Source organism: Lutjanus erythropterus, chromosome 23 (genome assembly GCF_056507025.1).
Source record: "Lutjanus erythropterus isolate fLutEry1 chromosome 23, fLutEry1.hap2, whole genome shotgun sequence".
In the NCBI taxonomy this organism is placed as follows: domain Eukaryota; kingdom Metazoa; phylum Chordata; class Actinopteri; order Lutjaniformes; family Lutjanidae; genus Lutjanus; species Lutjanus erythropterus.
Genome location: NC_139339.1, coordinates 3,143,137 through 3,162,391, shown reverse-complemented (window position 1 = coordinate 3,162,391; position 19,255 = coordinate 3,143,137). Strand labels below are relative to the sequence as shown.

At 39.8% G+C, this 19,255-nt stretch overlaps 1 protein-coding gene across 1 annotated transcript; it reads left to right on the top strand.

The window, feature by feature from the left end:
• Window positions 1–1,715: 1,715 nt before the first annotated feature.
• On the top strand, window positions 1,716–18,881 carry LOC146305371 (uncharacterized). Its single transcript, XM_084712945.1, has 9 exons — window positions 1,716–1,964; window positions 4,143–4,413; window positions 4,914–5,132; window positions 5,625–6,503; window positions 8,099–8,159; window positions 8,253–8,323; window positions 13,912–13,966; window positions 15,094–15,288; window positions 16,404–18,881. The coding sequence occupies exons 1-9, from the start codon at window positions 1,911–1,913 to the stop codon at window positions 17,050–17,052; spliced, it is 2,454 nt and encodes an 817-aa protein (XP_084569071.1). The 5' UTR covers window positions 1,716–1,910; the 3' UTR covers window positions 17,053–18,881.
• Window positions 18,882–19,255: the final 374 nt, after the last annotated feature.

Here is a 19,255-nt window from a genome sequence, read left to right as displayed (position 1 = left end):
TCTGCAGATAATGTTGTTCTTACTATTACTACGACTAATCATCATCATCATCATCATCATCATCATCATCATCATCATCATCATCATGTATTACTATATTATTAGTTGTAATAATTAGAATAATCATAGGTAACATTAGCGGTTGGTCTGTGTAGCCAATGTTAGCAATTGATCTTAAATGAAAAGGTTTCTTTAAATTAATGTTGCATACAAATACATATAAAATGCTGCATACAAAACTAAAAAAATAAATAAAAACTATTTGTATTATGTTCTGTAAGATCCTACCACTATAATACAGCTTGTACTATTACTACTCTTACTTTCTATAAATTTTAGCACACAGTACTGCTACTATTACTGCTAACATTACTATCATTTCTTTCTTGCTGCTGCTACCACCAATACTTTTAAGTAGCACTCTTCTAACTGCTACTACTGCAACCACTACTTCTTATTCTTCCACTACTACCACCACCAATACTTTAGTTATACATCTACCACCATTACCACATATTACTTCTTTTATTATTGCTTTTACTACGATTATTATTACAACTGGTGTTATTTTTAGTAGCACTGATACCATAATTGTACTTCTAGGCTCCCATTACTTTTACTAAAACTGTACTCATATGTGTACTACTGTTTCTACAAATATATTACTGTATTATATTACTGATAACATGTCTTGCTTCAGCTACCAATGCTTTTGTAATTGCAATTACTAATACTACTTCTTCTAGCACTACTACAAGTATTTCTTAAAATTCTACTACTAGCTCCAATAGTGCCTCTTTTATTCCTCTTTTGTGTATCAGTACTTCTTCCACTACCGCTATTACAGCTTTTACTACTACCGTTGCTACCATTACTACAACTGCTGTTATTTGGACTACTACTGTAACTAGTACTTCTAGGCTCTCACTCTCCCTTGAAAAAGTTGCATTTGATTTTTAATGAATTATACAAAAATTTTAAAATTGCTTTTTTTTTTTTTTCACTTGTTGCCTTAATTTATTTGCAAAAAACACCTAAAACACTACAACATGCATCACAACTTTTTAGAAAAGCTGCCAAGAAAACAGGCATTTTAGCCCGCAACATCCCTGAAAAGCTTGGCAAATCCTAGAGGGACTTTATATTACTGTACTGTTACTGTACTAGACGATGCTGTAACTATGATTGCTATAGCAACTCGTACTGCTGCTAACAATACTTTTAATTATTTATTTTATTTAATTTATTGTACATTTTCAGCTAGGTAACGTAGAACACTGTTGGCTTCATTCTCCCTGGAACAAGTTGTTTTTTATTTTTAAGGAGTTATATATAAATCACAACTTTTTTCGCAAGCTGCCGTGAAATCAGGCATTTTAGTCCAAAATAATTCCCAAAAAGCCTGCGGAATCCTGTAACATAATAACATAACATAACATAATTATTTCTACAATTTCTACCACCCAAAGTACTACTGATACTACTACTAAACTGAATGTGTCCGTTGTCAACTGGTTTCTACTGTACTGAATTTAATGTATCTGGCGGGTTTCGGGCGCGGGTATGGGCGCGTGCGCACGGGTTCACGCGTGTCCTGCCCTTGTGCTATGATCCGGCGCGTGGACAGAGACACACACTGCATCTCTCAGACACACACACACACACACACACACACATATACACACACACAGAAAGAGAGAGAAGAGGAGGCGGAAACCTCCATCTGCCCTGCTCGGTGACCGACCCGTCATCCTCGGGCTCGGATCATCTCCTCCTCACCGTTTTTATTCGTGTACACAACGCGAGGAAGAAACCCGGAGGACAGACCGAGCAGTGATAATGTGACAAAAGAAGAAGAAGAAAAAGGAGTGAATTTAACATGGAAGAAATCTATAGTCTATATATAGGCTATGCCCCGGACTGCACCACCACCGCCACCGCCTCCACCTGCCCTCCTGGTACCGGTAAGTCACGGAGGAGAGATGGGCTGGCAGAGACTGGTCAGTCCCGGGGCGGGTTATGGTGCTCGCAGTGTCCGGTTATCGACGCTAACTGACCCGTGAAAATGACTTCTGAGGTCCTGTGAGGTCGGGTTACCGTTCAGCCATGTTGCAGGAGCGGGAGAGGGAGGGGGGACGAGGAGGTGGGGGTAACGGCTGGGCTCATGACACCTGCCCTCGTTCCCAGTTACTGGAGGAGGGAGAGAAAAAAAATCCTTTAAAAATGTCTAAATTGGCGGTTAAGCGGCATTAAAGAGCCCAGCGCCATCCCACACCGGGAGATGACTTTCTGACTCGGTGTGTCGGGGAGTCTGAGTACCGTTCAGCCATGTTGCAGGGGGGAGGGAGAGATAACTAGCTAACGGCGGGGCTCCGGGGGTTTTGACACCGACCGGCACCGAGTGAAGAGGAGGGGGGGTTGTGGAGAAAACTGGTGCCCGGTCATTTTCGCTCCCCTGGCGGATCCAGCGGCAGCTCGAACCGTGTCGCCTAGAGACGGAGGGAGGCAGGAGGCTGAACGAAACGGGGTCGACGAGGGTAGTGAGTGAACCGGGGCGATGAGCAGGCTGTCGGTTAATTTCTACATCAATTAAATAATTTCATTTAACGCCACAGTTGAAGTTAAGTTTTGATTTTTTTAAATATTATTTTTGTAATGAAATGTTTAATTTTTTGATGAACAATTGGAGGTCTAGCTAATAGTCATTTTTTTATTTTATCTACTGTGAAGCACAGTTTGTTATTTATTTTAATGTAAATGATCATTCTTAGCCTATTTTTTTGCCCAAATGTAATATTTGTGGTGCTGACAAGGGTAGTGAGTGAACCTGGCGATGAATATGCTGTTGGTTAGTTTTATTTAATTTAAATAATTTGATTTAATGTCTTTTTTTTTTTTTTTAAATTAAATGATTCCTTTTTTAGTGAACATTTGGAGGCCTAAACAAATACATTTAATTATTTTTAATATATATTTTTAAATTATTTATTTTTGCTGAGTACTTTATTTGAATTATTATTCTTATTCTTTTATTAATTTTTTTGAGTTTTTTTTTTTTTTTTCGAAACAGACAGATATATCGATAATGTATAATCAGCCGATTTTTAACATGGGATACATATTTTTAAGTTTCATTTAAATTTTATTGTCTATTAACTCAACCTGCTTTTTTTTTTTTTAGGCTATTTATCATTTTTATTTATTCACTAGATTCATTAAATAAAATAGCAGAGGATACAACATCTCAGTATTTAAAAACAATAATTTAATTTAACTTTTATTATTTTCGAATTTATTAGTATTATTTTTAAAATGTTTTTTATATTTATTTTATTATTCGTTTTTAATTTTTTAAAGTAATATTATGTTTTGCATTTATTATTTATTATTATTATTATTATTATTATTATTATTATTATTATTACATATTCTTATCATCTTCTAATTTTATTTTTTATTATATTTATTATTTTTTAAATTATAATTATAGCTCAACAGTATATTTTACTGCAAAGTGTAAGAGGTGATCAGGGATAACAGCTGGTGGCAGGTGGAAGTGGTTATTGATGATTATTGATCATAATTGACGATGGTTTGTCGGTGGGAAGGTCAGGGCAGGAGACGACACAGCAGGGTCGGTTACCATGACGATAACGGGAATGATTTATCCCCTTATTATTGGGCCTTATCCATTCAATAATTAATTCATTCACAGCTTCACTTTGTTCATATTCCTCTTCTTCTTCTTCTTCTTCTTCTCCTCCCTTTGTGTCTCTGTCTCCATCCTCCTCTGTCCTCTGTCCTCTTCGTCCTGTGTCTTTCTCTCTCTCAGTCCATCTTCTCTCCTCCCTCCCCTCTCTTTCACGACCATTCCCTCCATCCGTCTCTTTTTTCTCTCTCTTTCAGGTCAATGAGAGGCAGCAACAGCTCAGTCTGAACACCAAATCCTCCCTCGTTTTCTCTCCTCTTTTTCCTCTATCATGCTCTCCTCACTTCCATATGTTAAAAAACACACTCGTCTTATTTTAGCATCACTGCCTTCCTCCTCCTCTTCTTCCTCCTCTTCCTTCTCTCCTGCCCTCCTCTCTTCTGAGTTTTGACTCCCTCTCCTTTCACACACACACACACACCGGAAAATGAAGCGTGGGTCGAGTGTGTTGCAGCCTCCCTCTGATGCAGCCAAACGACACACACACCCTGCAAACACACACACAAAGACACACACCAGTGATGATGCTCGCTCGCTGAGTGTGCCTGACACACGCGCTAACCACACAACGGACACGCACGCTGTGCAACGCACACCGGACAACACGCACGCCACAGGTTCGAGTCCCTTCCCAGCAGCCACCTCGCTCTTCAGCCCTGATGTCAGCACCAAGATGGCGTCCGACCTCCTCATCAGGTTGTCAGGTAGCACACACACACACACACACACACACACACACACACACACACACATGTACACAAAAACATTTACATGTCATAGTTCTATGGACAAGATAAGTCGATTTATCAGTTAGTAAATTGACTGAAAATTAATCACAAAGAATTTTGATAACAGCAACAATTTATTGATTATGAATCAATTATTAAATGAATCCCCAACTATTCTAATAATCGGTTAATTTGGTTTGAGTAATTTTTTAATTACAAAAAGTAAAAAAACTCTGATTTCAGCTTCTTCAGTTTATAGGAATTTATAGGAAATAAGAGAATGAATAACAGTGCAGTGCAGAGATGTGAGATCATCGAGTGTCATCGAGTGTCATCAGGTGTCCACATACTTTTGGCCATGTAGTGCGCAAACCAATGCTGTCATGGTGAGTTGAGTGCAGTTATCAGGCTGTAATGTGAACTCTACTGTAATCTATTTATCTATTTACAGCTCGATTCCCTCTTTCTCTCCTCAGAGGCCACCCAGAAGGCCCAGATGCTTCCTGGGAGGCAGGCGGAGCCTCAGAGGCGCGAGGCCCTGCCGGAGGTGCGCGGAGGGCAGCAGGACGAACCCGGCCTGGCTCTGTCACCGGACGGCCCCGGAGCGAGTCCTGAGCCCCCGTCACTCTCGCACACACCTGATGGCAACGCCACCACGGACACACTGGCCTCAGACATGCTGAGGAAACTGGCAGGTACAGCACTGTGTGTGTGCGTGTGTGTGTGCGTGGATGTAATGAAGGAGGCACTTTTGTTAATTTATTTCTCATGATTAATTTTTCTTTTTTGAAAAAGGAAAAATGTATGAGAAAACAGCATTATAATGAGGTTCTGTAGTGCTGCAGAGATGACCTGACCTAAAAACCTTGTTCTCCAGATGAAAGAAAACAAGTTTGTTTGGTTCAGACATCAATAAATATCATATCATCATGATTTTAATAGTTTTTATCCAGTGAAGATGAAAATTGTAATGCTAAACAGATTATTTTCACTAATCGTATCACAAGTGCAATTGTAATTTCAGTTAAAATAATTGCATTATAACTTGATTACCAAATCGTGCAGATAAAATTGTAGATTAAAAGAAAATAAATCAACCAATAGTTTCAGCTCTATTCAGTTCATTTATTTCAACATGTCTGATAGCAGGTGAATAAACATGCTGACATACTTTCCACCAATCACAGAGCGTCAGGAAGTGAACATCCATGGGGTGAGAGTCAAAGAAGAAGAAGAGCCGATGGAAGTTGACACTTTGGTCGTTTCCGACCTCATCCGTGATCGACCTGTCACAAAAGAGACGACCCCGCCTTCCGCGATAGCGAGTCACCGTCTCTTCAGCATTAAAACAGAAGAGCAGGGTCACAGTAGTAACAAGGTGGCGGAGCAGCTGCACCCTGGAGCCAAAATGGTGGACCAGTGTCTCCATGGCCTTAAAATAGAGGACAAATTTTATACTGGAGGCTGCCGGCCGGGCTCTAAGACGGCAGACGGTGTCGTCTCTGGAGCCAACAAGTTTCAGTTTAGAGTGAAAATGGAGGATCGTGGCATCTCTGAAGCCAAGATGGCGGAGCAGCTTCTCTCTGGAGCCAAGATGGAGGACCAGTTTCTCTTTAAAGCAAAAATTGCAGAGCGTCCTTTTTCTGCAGGCAAGATGAGCCACAAGTTTCTCTCTGGTGTCAAGATGGAGGAGCAGTTTCCATCTGGAGCCAAGATGGAGAACCCGCTTCTCTTCGGAACCAAAGTGGAGAACGGGCTTCTTCCTGGAGCCAAGATGGAGAACCCGCTGCTCTTCGGAACCAAAGTGGAGAACGGGCTTCTTCCCGGAGCCAAGATGGAGAACCCGCTGCTCTTCGGAACCAAAGTGGAGAACGGGCTCCGCCCTGGAGCCAAGATGGCGGAGCACGTTTTCTCAGGGGCAAAGACGGAGGAGCAGCTCTTCTTTGGAGCCAAGATGGAAGACCAGTTCACCTCTGGAGCCAAGATGGCCGACCAGTGCCTCAGAGCCGTGCTGTGGCAGGACATGTCTGTGAACCTGGCGTCCACGCTGCTGCACCAGCTCTCAGGTAACACACACACGTATTCTCACACACCTGATTCAGTTTCAGTGTTTGTTACATTAAATTAGAGTAAAGACAATAGAACAATGTGCTACAACACAAATAGATTTAAAAGACGAGAGTACTTTCACCGGCAGTAGAGAGACTGGCAGTAGAAACGACCCTGATGTTCCAGTTTATAGAGACTAAAATTTCATGAAATCCCTTTGAAAAAAACAGCAACGATCGATGCCGATAATTAGAGAGCAGGGCGGCCAACAGGCGATACATAATGCTGATTATTCCATCATTTCATGCACATTACAGGCTAATATACATGGATATCTGAGCTGGGGATGTGCACGATTGGCGCCAGAAATACCAGGTGGTTAAACTATTTAGCACTGTTTTATTCGTGCATAATGCCAGTTAACTGGTGTTATGCAGCTGCCTGCGTCTAGTTGGCGCTGTGGCCCCGTCAGACAGCAGCCGCTTTTGCACAGCGAGATAACCCTGGATGTTGTTAATCATCAAAGTCAGACAGATGACAGCTCGTAAAACCAGCGCGGTTCACCAGTGTTTCAATCTAGATAATGAAGGGTGAATTCAGGTTGTGCCAGAATAAACTGGTATATAACCACTCCAAAAAAAAAAGAAGGAAGAAATAAATGTGAACTAGTTCATTTTTGTGGCTGTGAACTTAGTTCAAAAGTTAAAAAATGTGATCTATGACTATTAATTCAGTCATTTCAATCTCTGTGAACTGAACTTTGAACTAGATCTTTTTAAATGTGACTGATATTTATGGTAGAGCAGGGTGCAGTACGTCAGAAGAGAAGTCATTCAACTGATTTATTCTATACATTATGACATAATATATATTTAACAGTAGCCAATAACAGGTTTTTATTAGATTTGCTGTCATTTAGGATGACAGGAGAGATATAATTCATATATAATTAGACGATAATTATTGATAAGTTTTAATTAGCTATTTTTAATGAAGACCAGGAGAAAAAAGGTTAAATTTAAGCGCTACATTAATCACAGCACATATTTAATAGACTTAATCAGAGTTGGAGAAAGTACACATGTTCTTTACTCAAGTAGAAGTACAGATAAAAAAAGACTAGTGAAAGAAAAAATTCTGCCTTAACTTCTTTTCTGAAGTAAAGGTGATGAAATACAGTATCTGCAATGTATTTTAAGTATAGAAGTAAGTTTTTGTGTTATTGTGTGTCTTTTGTTTTGTTACGTCTTTGTCTTTTTTATCTTGTTATGCCTTTTTTGATTTGTTACAATATAACGATATCCAAAATCAAAGATTTATCTCCCCTCATTTTCTGTCACCATTCAACTTGTTTGCTATAAAGATAAAGGCTGAAATACCTGTTTAAGCAATTTATTAACTTAACATTTTAGTATTATGAGTGACGAGTTTCATAATCATGTTTTATGATGAATAAATTGCAACCTGGTAACATGAATATCTGATAACAGCTTTATGTTCCTGTATGGATCATTCATTACTCCTGTCTTTATTCTCTGTCTTTAACACAATAATTAAATATAAAAGTGAGTTTTCAGTTTGATTTTCTGTCTGTCTGTGTGTCTTTGTGCAGAGAGGGTCAGTAAATCCAACAGCCGGCTGGTGGAGAGGTCGACTCCGCCCATCAGAAGCAGGTAACATTACACTGACTCCTGGCATCAATCACCGATCTCATGTGGACTCTCTGACCTCTGACCTGCTGCGTGTGTGTGTGTGTGTTTCTGTAGTCCTGTTTTGAAGGTGAATGTGGATCCACTCCGCTCCTCCCCGCTCTTGAGCTCCCAGGAACCTCCACATGGTAATATTTTCCACACACGCACAGATACAGTAGACGGTGTGAGTACCTGCATGTCGACATTATGACAGTATTTAGATAAAAACACAGAGGCAGTGCTCCTGTTTAGCTTGAGGAGGCGTAGATCTTTGAATGTCGATGACTGTGTCCTGGGAGTGTTTTTGTGATCGTGTACTGACTCACTGTTCTGCTCATCATTGAAGTGTTTCCCTGCCAATCTGAGTGTAATGTGCAATAATGAAAAATGACACCGTCAGTCAGAGTGGAGGGATTAAAGGAGCCAGCAGGCTCGATGTTTCCAACAGGATTTAATTTACTGATGCATTAAACTCATCTATGATCAATTATCCATCATTCAGATGAAGAATCGACTGATCAACATTTACTCAAGTGCTGTACTTAAGTACAGCATCTCAGAGGGAAGTGTTGTACTTTTTCTCCACTGCATTGATTTGGTAAAGTTAGTTACCTTCCTTATTCAGATTAATAATATAAAATATGATAAATTATCATTAATTATTATAGGTTTACCTTTCACTTGAATACAGCGCAAAGGCCAGATATTTATTGTTCAAACTGATTAATTTCATTGTTTTTTGTGAAGTCACACTCGCTCTGAATTTGATATCTGCAACATGTTCCAACGTCCACCATCTACAATCCAATTATCATTAAAAGATTCAGAGAATCCAGAGAAATCTCTGCATTAAGGGGCAAGACTGAAAAACAATAGTGAATGTCTGTGACCTTTGACCCCTCAGGCAGCACTGCTTTAAAAACTGCATTAAAAACCCTCATAATTGTATAAAGGATACTACATGGGCTCAGGAACACTTTGGAAAACCGTTGTCAGTAAACACAGTTTGTCTCTGCATCTACAAATGTAAGTTAAGACTCTACCATGCAAAGAGAAAGACAGATATCAACAACATCCAGAAACACTGCAGACTTCTCTGGACCTGAACTCATCTGAGATGGACTGACGCAAAGTGGAAAAGTGAGCTGTGGTCTGACGAGTCCACATTTCAGATTGTTTTCACAAATCATGGACGTCGTGTCCTCCGGGCTAAAGAGGAAAAGGACCATCCAGATTGTTACCAGTGTTAAGCGACATGCAGGTTTTGGAGCAACATATGCTGCCATCCAGACGTCTTTTTCAGAGACGTCACTGCTTATTTCAGAGAGACGATGCAGAGACACATTGTGGACGTGTTCCAACAGCGTGTCTTCGTAGTAAAAGAGTTCAGGTACTAGACTGACCTGCCTGCAGTCCAGACCTGTCTCCCATTGAAAATGTGTGGTGCATCATGAAGCACAAAATACAACAACAGAGACCCCGAACTGTTGAGCAGCTGAAGTCGAATATCAAGCAAGAATGAGAAAGAATTTCACTTTAAAATGTCAACTATTAGTGTCCTCAGTTCACAAACACTGATTGAGTGTTATTAAAAGAAAAGCTGACGTATCACAGCGGTAAACATGCTGCTGTTCCTGTGTTATCAGTTTGAACATTAAATATTTTTCTTTGTCCTGTATTCAATTGAATATAGGTTGCTATGTTTTTGCAAATAATTACATTCAGTTTTCATTGATGTTTCACATGATGTCCAAACATTTTTGGAACTGGGGTTGTATTTGCAGTTATATAATTTATGTAGAAATAATTTATTGTTATTTGGTCTGTAACCAGCAACCCGGCAAGTTACGTAGCTTGAGAACAGGCATTCAGGGCGCAGATGGAAATGACGAGGCACCATTCCTTCTATTACAAGTCAGTGTGACATCAAAATGAATTTATAGTCGTTATTTGGAGGTAAAAGAGTTACATGATGTTACTTTAAGTAAAAGATCTGAGTGCTCCACTCATTACGCCTCCATCTACGGGTGTAGGAGCGCAACATAAAAGTTAGAAGGTCGTTCGCTCCTCTGTACCCAAATCACAGTTTTTACTTTATTACGACGAAAAGTAAAATGAAGCAGCACTATATAGCTCAGGTAGAACCAAGGTCAAAACAACAAACAAAAGAATCTTTCTCCTCAAAAAGTGCTGACTAACACGAGGTCACATAAACAAACAAGAAGACATTTATTTCATTGAACTCTCTAAAGCAAGAGAGGAGAAAACTGCACACGTTTGATTCGTATGTTTGTGCATAAAGAATCAGGGTCACGACAAGCAGAGTCATGCATTACTTGCTCATTTTTATGCTTTATGATGCAGTTCTACAGTTTATAACCTCTATTTAATAACACAGTCTCACTGATATCAAAGTCTCTTTTTCGAGAGAGATCTGAGTCCACAGCTGGTCACACACACCAGCACATGCAGACGGCATCAGAAACGATCACACACATCTTTCAAAAGGTCCAAAAATTCAAACCCAATGGGATGGGACTTTGAAATCTCAGTGTCCTTTGAAGTTCACTGCATTTACATGCTGTTAAGTATTTACTCGTGGGGTATCAAAGATCACAGTCGTTTTAAATTTGAGAAGTGATATACTGATGCAGCTTCAGCAGGAGACGTTTATGGACAAAAATGACAGTGTGCAGCTCTCTTCTTGTGCACACTGATGAGTACGATATGTATTTCTGATAATGTGAAGCAGGACACAGTGATAAACATTTTTTTATATATATATTATTTTTATTGTTTTGTTTTTTTTACTTAAAGATGCAGCATCAATATGTCATGACAGCACGGGTGCCATAACATTTGCATCATTCTGTACCTGAGTGAAATCAGTTAAAACAAGAAAGCAGAAAAGAGGAAACTAAAAAACTGTAAAAAGACAAAAACAATGAAGCAAACAAGCAAACAAAAACACAGCAGTAAACTGTGTGTCTAAGGAAATTAAATTTTGCAATTTCAACAGATGATTTTAGACATGGCACTGTTGCTTAAAACTCTTTAACTCTTTGACACCGTGTTTTAACAGAATAGGATGTAGACAAAGATGTTCCTCGGTCAGCAGAGCCCTGCAGAAGTTACTGTGGGAAACACCCACCTAGAAGCTTGAACTTTATACGGTTTGTACACAAAAACTAGCATGTTTATGTTTTTAAATGCAGATAAACCCTCTAAAAATAGCTAATTGACTCCTTTTTGTCAATCGAGAAAGGAGTTTGCCTTTCTGTTTTTCTTCCGAAATACGCTGGAAAGCTGAGACTCAAGAGAAACTCAGTACTTTTGTAGCTTCTAGTTGAATCTCTGTAGTTTGAAGTTTAGTTTATCTCCAGCGTCGCTGTTTGTACTTTAAGTTATCTGATTTATTTGACTGTTCCATCCTCACTTTCAGTCCACTGAGTCATGTTAAGGTACTGGTGATGGAATTTTGCTGCTTCATAATAAAAGCTTTTAGATAAGCTAAATAAATAATATTTTATTGTGAAGAAGTTGTAGGAAATAAAATGGTTATCCACCGTTTTACAGCTGCTCGACTCAGTCTCGTCCCCAATTAAATACACACCATCAAGCAAGTTCAAACTCCACTGTTCCAGTCTGACGCACCGAGTCAAACCAAGACAAGCCGAGCAGCATATGTGTATGAAAAAGGAACAGAAAGGTCGGACAAAAGTGACAAGCGTTTATTGCCTCAAACAAAAAGGAAGGAAAATTAGTGGGTCACGTATGTTTGATCAGAGCTGGAGCCGATAAATACCCGTGATTACTGCAGAGTCATTTGACCCAAGAAAGAATGTCGATTGAACCCTTTCCCACTGAAGACAGGGGCCAGATGTTAATGTTTTTTGTACAGTGTAAAGGGGGCTTTAGACGCTGTTTCCACAGACATGCCTGAAAACTCTTATATCCTCTTATGGTAGAAGGAAAAAATATACAAATCAGCTGTAGAGTTGTTGTGTATTTGTTTATGTTTATTGTTTCACGGCCACTGGGGAGGCACAATAGGGTTGGTCAGTAAGTTAAGATTTTCCAGCTGGCCATCATCAGCCCATCCATCTGTGATTAGTGATATGTTTGCCCCACCTCTTCCCATCCTCTCGAGTCTCAGCTGGGAGAATTCACTATGTTATGTACGCGGTGTTCGTTAACTATGTCCAATAAACAAAATGAATTCACAAAACGCCAAGAAATTAAACATTTTCACACGTATTTTTCTTTTTAAACAGACATGCAACCAGTCACCTTCTGAAGTCAAGTTTCTCCCTTTTTGCTGAACTAAGACGAGCTTAATTGGCTCGTTAACTCCTCGTAAAACACACAAACTCGACAGAGAAACATGTAAAACTCACCAAAATTAGTCCGTCGAATTAAAACCTTAATTCACCTCGTGAAAAGAGTGTAAAGAGTCTGACTCTGCAGGCTGTTTTCCTCTCACTCCTCACCCCGCACTCTCAGTCTGGCTGAGTGTGTCTGTCCTGTGCTGCTGGACGAGAGCGGCTGTCACTCTGCAGACCATTACATTAGCAAAACAGAACGACAAATATCACCCCAAAAATCGGCCGAAGGAAACAACCGCCGATGGATTCAGCCCATCATCGCCAGGCGATATATTCGTCTGATCGCTCGACCCTAATACACAAAGCAGAGCATTTCTAACTGCTGGTCTCAAGCCCAGATAAATGAGAAGGGTTGTGTCAGAAAGGGCATCCAGCATAAAAATCTCACACCAAATCAAACCATAGATTCCCATGGTCTGCCAAGAGGACACAGATGATCAAAAGACTTTAACACACAACATCAGCAGTAATACACAGAACCAGAAGTTTCCCAGTATGATTGTATATAATTCACAGGAAGCTAAAACTGGTGAGCCACCCATGTAGCTGCCAAAGCTAAAATATATCTTAAAATAACTGTCGAATGGTGCCATCAGAACAGATTTCATTTCCCAACCACTATGATCATCGACAGGGCGAGACAAACTCGCTTCTGGTCACAAATCGACCAGAGGTGCGGAGGTCAATCAGACTGAACCTTAACAGGAAATTACGAGCAGGCTTAGATGGTATCTATTTTTTTAATACCTTCATACCAGGGCTGCGCAATTAATCGCAATATTGTTGAAATTGCAATCGAGTTTGAAGGTTTATCAGACGCCAAAGACGCTACAGAAGTCGAACTGGAGTTTGCTGTGTGGTCAGACAGAGGAGTTTTTCTGAGCTTTGAGATTATTTAGAAATGATTATCATCCTCTGTATTAATCAGTTTCCTCCTGTAGGTAGCTGCTCCAGGCTGCCTCAGATGAGTTTTAAAAAGCACAAACACTTTTATCCTCGCTGCACTGACATTACTAAATAAACACTTTGGGGGAATTTGAGCATTTATTTGTGCTGCAGTGTTTTTATTGTTATTATTATTACTTTTTAATGATTGTATTTCAGTGCACTGTTTCTGTCTGTCTTATGGATTTACGCTGCCACCAGACTGCCCTTTGGGTTTATAATAAAGATGGTGCTGAAGTGAACTGACTGAACACAAACGCTCTCAGTCTGCAGTCACACTGAAGTTTATAAATAATCACTTCCACAGGGACTCATCATTAGGAGATTTTGGAGAGCAGTGGAAGATTTATTTCATGAATCGCTTCGCAGAATAATAAGGACGCTTTTCTGTTTTTTTCTCACAGAAACCAAAACCAGCCTCAGCAGAGATCAAACCACAGGTTGCTCTTACTTCTACAGGTAACACACACACACACACACACACACACACACACACACACACGTCTGCACTGCTACACCTGTGAGGACCGTCATTTACATACTGGGTTTCCCTAAAACCCCAGAAAACCGTCAAATAGGCCTGTGAAGAAGCACAAAAATGTTCTCACAAGTTCTAAAACTCACTCTGTTCCTCACAAAGATAGAAGCGCACAAACTTGTTGGATCTCTTTTCATTTTAAATGCTGAATTTTCTGTCATTTTATCACCAGTGCAGCATAAAACATGTATCTTTCCTGCTTTTAAACAAACAAATCAATGGCAGTAATGTGTTCCTGCGGTTTATAATCCATATTCAGATAAATGTGAGTTTAAAATGATTATTTTTTAATTTTGCTAAGCTAAGCTAACCAGCTGCTGGCTGTAACTTCAAATTTGTTGTACAGTCTGTTGAACAATTCCTTTAATTGCAACAGTTTCTCTCTTTTCAGTGACATCAGTGCTCTCAGCTAATGTCATCTTTCAGACTTTTGAGTTATAATGTCAGTGTGGCGTCTCCAACAGTGTTTACACTGTAGAAACAGCATTGATCTTGAGGGAAATGGTGTTTGTCAAAAGATTTTTTTTTCAATAAACAACAGTATTACAGTACTTTTCAATAAATGACTTATCCCATCAAGGTATATGAAGGAAACCAAACATTACACTGTTGAACTTGTGTTCAAAACCGGGATTCTCAGTCATTTGTATTGACACATTTGTCAATATGTGATTTTGTTTGAGGTTTTCTTACCTTTGGAAAAGAACCAGGATGTTGTTGTTTGACTTCTCACTCTATTTAGTGTGTTTCTGTTCCTCCAGGTTCTCCACATTCCAAATTCTTCAATGTTGACTTTGATTTTTCTGTTTTTATTTCACTTCTTCCTCCTTCTGATGTCACCAGTATCTCTGAACAGAAACAGCGCCCCCTGCCTGTTTGGTGCTGTGAAGAGACTCAGCAAAGCTACATTATTCCACTTTTATTCATTCTAATCAATGAAAAGTGTGTAAGAAATCATAGGTTTGCAGCAAGGTCATTGCACTAAGAAGGAAACATTACAACATCTGTTTCCATGGCGACTGTAACACACACTGTACCTGCCCTCCAGGTGTCACGTGTGTGGCTTTGAGACAGACGGCCGTGCCCTTTTCCAGAGTCACATGACTGAACACCGGCAATGGGAGCACGGCTCCTTCTCGCTGCACTGCTGCGTGTGTGACCACTCGACCAATCAGGAGGCAGAGATGAGGGCTCACGCCAACACGCACATACAGGGGGACATAGGAGCCAGCGGACAGATGAGGTGGGCTCCAGTTAAATCTGTGAGTGTGTGTGTGTGTGTGTGTGTGTGTGTGTGTGTGTGTGTGTGTGTGTGTGTTACTGATATGGGAATTTTTAAGGCAATTAACAGTTAACATGTTGTTGGGCCACTGATCGAAGGGAAAGTTTTTTGAGAATTATGTTACTTTTTTTTGAGAGAGAGTTGTGATGTTTTAGGAAATGTCAAAATATTTTGAGTTGTAATATTTATGTACAGTGTTTATGTTCAATATTTACTTGAAATACTATGATATTAATAATATTCCGACAAGTTTTATGTCTTTATTATGACTCAAAATATTACGAAAAAAAATCTCAAATGTTGATGCTTTCTCAAACTGTTTTGACTTTTTGTCAAGATGAACTTTTTACCCAAAATGTTAAGACTTTTTTTTGTCAAACTGTTACGACTTTTCCTTAAAATGTTCCAACTTTTTCTCAAAATGCTACCTTTTCCTCAAAATATTATAACTTCTCCTTAAAATGTTACGCCTTTTTCTCACCATATCACAAATTTATTTTGTGGGGTGGGAGCAGATTCAAAATAAAGATGTTCTGGTCTTATTTCATTGGATCAGCCAAAAGAAAGTTGATCAAAATTTCACTTTCAGTCGGCTTTCATTCATATAATTTCATATCTATAATTTAAGCTTATAATTTTAATGGTTTATAAGGATCCTGGACCAGGACAGCTGATATTTCAATGTGTCAGATTCATATTTAATCGACATTTAGGATAATACAAGTGTTTTATTGGACTCGTATCAGCAGATATCTGATATTAACGGACTCAGATTGAGATCGGGGTGACGACAAACTTGATCAGGACGTCTCTGGTGGTGTTTCGTCTTTGGGGGAGTGAAGTCTGCAGGATGGAGCAGTGATGGTCAGAAATCACTCTGTGCAGCTGCGCTGTTGAACAATGAATGTGTGTTTTCTTCTTTTCTATTCTTGTATGTGTGTGATGGAATCCATGTGTGTGTGTGTGTGTGTGTGTGTGTGTGTGTGCATTTACCTCTTCACGTTCGGGGTGTATGTGTGTGTGTGAGTGAGTGCGCGTGTGTGCTATTAACCCCTCCCTCCCCTCCTGACTCCTAGATGCCCCATCACCCCTCCTGCTGCCACCGCCTCCAGCAGCACTCCATCAGTTGCCATGGCAACCCAGCCAGAGAATAGCACCTCTGAGCATCGCTGCCGCATCTGCCAGAGGTCGTTTCCAGGGCAACAGGAGCTGCTGGTTCACTTCCAGGGTCATCGCCAAGGCAACCAGTACCGGTGCGACCGGTGCGGCCACCTGACGCGGACTGCCAACAAGCTGGTGGAGCACGTGCGCGTGCACACGGGGGAGCGGCCGTTCACCTGCGACCTCTGCCCGTACAGCGCCAAGCGGCGGGACAGTCTGCGCCTGCACTGCAAGGTCAAACACCCCGGCGACGTGCACACACACCGCTCGTACGTGCACGGAGACAATCAGCGCTCAAACAAACACGTTCAGCGGCTGCACACACCGCCGAACACACACACTGCTGCGCCCTCCTCCTCCTCCTCTCTTCCTCCTCTTCATCCCGCGCTCTCTGACCGGGCAGGATGGAGGGATTTGTCTCCTCTCCTCCCCATCACAACACTCATTTCTCTGAAACCACGTTCTCCTTCATCCTCCTCCTCCTCCTCTTTCTCCTCCTCCTCCTCGTCTTCCTCCACCAAACACTCCTTTCTCGGTTACCTTGGTCTCAAGACGTCTTTGTAGATTCTTTTATTTCCTTTCTCTCCTCTCTTCTCCTTGTTTCCTCCCTTTGTTTCCTCTCCTCTCCTCTCCTCTCCTCTCCTCTCCTCTTCTATCCATCCTCTGGACTTTTAAAGTGATGGATGTAAAGCTCTGTAATGTATCCAAGGTACTGTCACTCAACACTATGTATGAGAATGTCAATCAGCTACTGTTATGCTCAATGCACTGAAAACACAGATAAGGAACGTTTTGAATTTATTCGACTTTTGCATCATGCTCGTGAGTTTTGCTGCATTCCTGCCTGCTTTTAGTCGGTCATATAATCACTGAACTCTTTAAGCTATTTAACCGTGTGACATATTTATTGCCTGTCTCTCTCGTCCTCCAGAAACCCTGCACTTTAAAAATCCTCCTGTCACACATTTTACACAAATACCACAGGAAGTCTTGATTTTTAAACTATGGTTCTAGTACCACTGGTGGTACTTCAGCACCCTCTAGTGGTGCACTGAGGAATCTCCTAAAGTTTTAAAAATGAAATATATTAATTTAAAATCATATATCATATTTATTAAGTTTAAAATGAAAATAAGAATTTAAAATAAGTTTTGTCTTTCCTGGATTTTGTCGTCTTTGTCTTTTATGCATGTTGTGCACACATACATCGTCCATGATGAGCTACAAGCTGAATGTGAAGGCAGTGTGTCTGCAACTGACAACACTCAACAATTAATTATCCTCTTATTACAAATAAACATGCCACAGGCATGAATTAGCCGTAGCAAAATAGGGTCGGCCTTCGCTACAGTATTTTAACGTTAGTCGTAATGGTGGTACTTGTAGAGTTTGTATGTGGTGCCATGGTCTTGTGCAGAAACAGCAGCTCTGTGAGGCTTTTAGCAGGAACCTAGCAGAGCGTTGAGCTAAATGCTAATATCAGCACGCTAACATGCTCTCAGTTAAAATGCTAACATGCTGATATTTATCAGGTATAATGTTTACCATGGTCATTATTTTAGTTGAGCATGTTACCATCAGTTAGTTTGTTTTTTGCAGCAGTTTGTCAGCAGGAGGTGTAGACGCCATCAGGATGAAGTGACAGGTCATTATCATCCTGTTTTACATGTTTTAAAAGAGGCTTTGTGCAAAACTTGAACATCCATCCAGCTTTTCTCATCTAAGGCCATTTACATCTTTGAGTTAAATGAACGGAAATCAATTTTAAGGCTGCAACTAACAACTGCTTTCATGATCAAGTTACTGATTAATTCTTAATCTTTAAAATTGTGCGTATAAAATGTGAGCAAATTCTGAAAAATGAAAATTCAAAACCCCCAAGTCAAAAAAGCAGCAAATATTCACATTTGAGAGGGTGGAATGATTTAATTTTGGCATTTTTGCTTTAAAAAATATTTATAGAAAGCTTCAAATACCTATTTTAAATATTTCCGTTATCAATTAACCAATTAATTGTTAACTTATAAAATAGGTCTTAAAATGTTAGAAAATAGTGAAAAATGAAAATTAGCTTCCAAGTTATTCTTATAATTGGTTGTTTTCTGTCCCAAACCCCCAAATATTCAATTTACTTTCTCATAAAAGTGTCTGAAATCCAGTAAAATTTTCACATTTGAGAGTGTAGAACTATTGAATTTTGGCTTTTTTGCTGTAAAAAATGTTTTAAATTGTTTAAGATGAGTTTCACGTTAAATTATTTTAAATCAACACAAGAAAAAGTTTAGGTTCAGCATCAGTTCTCTGCTGCTCATCTGAGATCATTAAAAATGAGCTTAAGGGTGCAACTAACAACTATTTTCATTATTGATTCATTGCTAAGCTATAAAATATAAGAAAATTGTGAAAAACGAAAATTAGAATCCACAGTGACTCTTCAAGTTGGTTGTTTTCTGTCCCAAACCCCAAAATATTAAGTTTTCCATCACAGAAGTGTCTGAAAAACAGCAAATATTCACATCTGAGACCCCAGCTTACAGTCCCCATGCAAAGCCAAGCAAACTGTCTGTAGCTTCAAATTTAGTCTAGACATCAGTGTTTTTTTTTTTGCTTTAAAAAATGTTTTGAGTTGTTTAAAATCAATGTCACATTAAATTATTTCAGATCAACAAGAGAAAAAGTTTCAGTTAAGCACCGTTCCTCTGCTGTCTCTGTGAGTTTTGAGGATTTTTGAAGGTACAGGGTTTCTGCAGGACAGTGATGATATTTC

Excerpts from the sequence above, each read along its gene's own strand:
- LOC146305371 (XM_084712945.1), top strand. The coding sequence starts at position 1,911 with ATGCCCCGGACTGCACCACCACCGCCACCGCCTCCACCTGCCCTCCTG. Across the intron at positions 1,965-4,142 it reads CACCTGCCCTCCTGGTACCG|CGTGGGTCGAGTGTGTTGCA; the intron begins GTAAGTCACGGA and ends CGGAAAATGAAG. Across the intron at positions 8,324-13,911 it reads CTCCCAGGAACCTCCACATG|AAACCAAAACCAGCCTCAGC; the intron begins GTAATATTTTCC and ends TTTTTCTCACAG.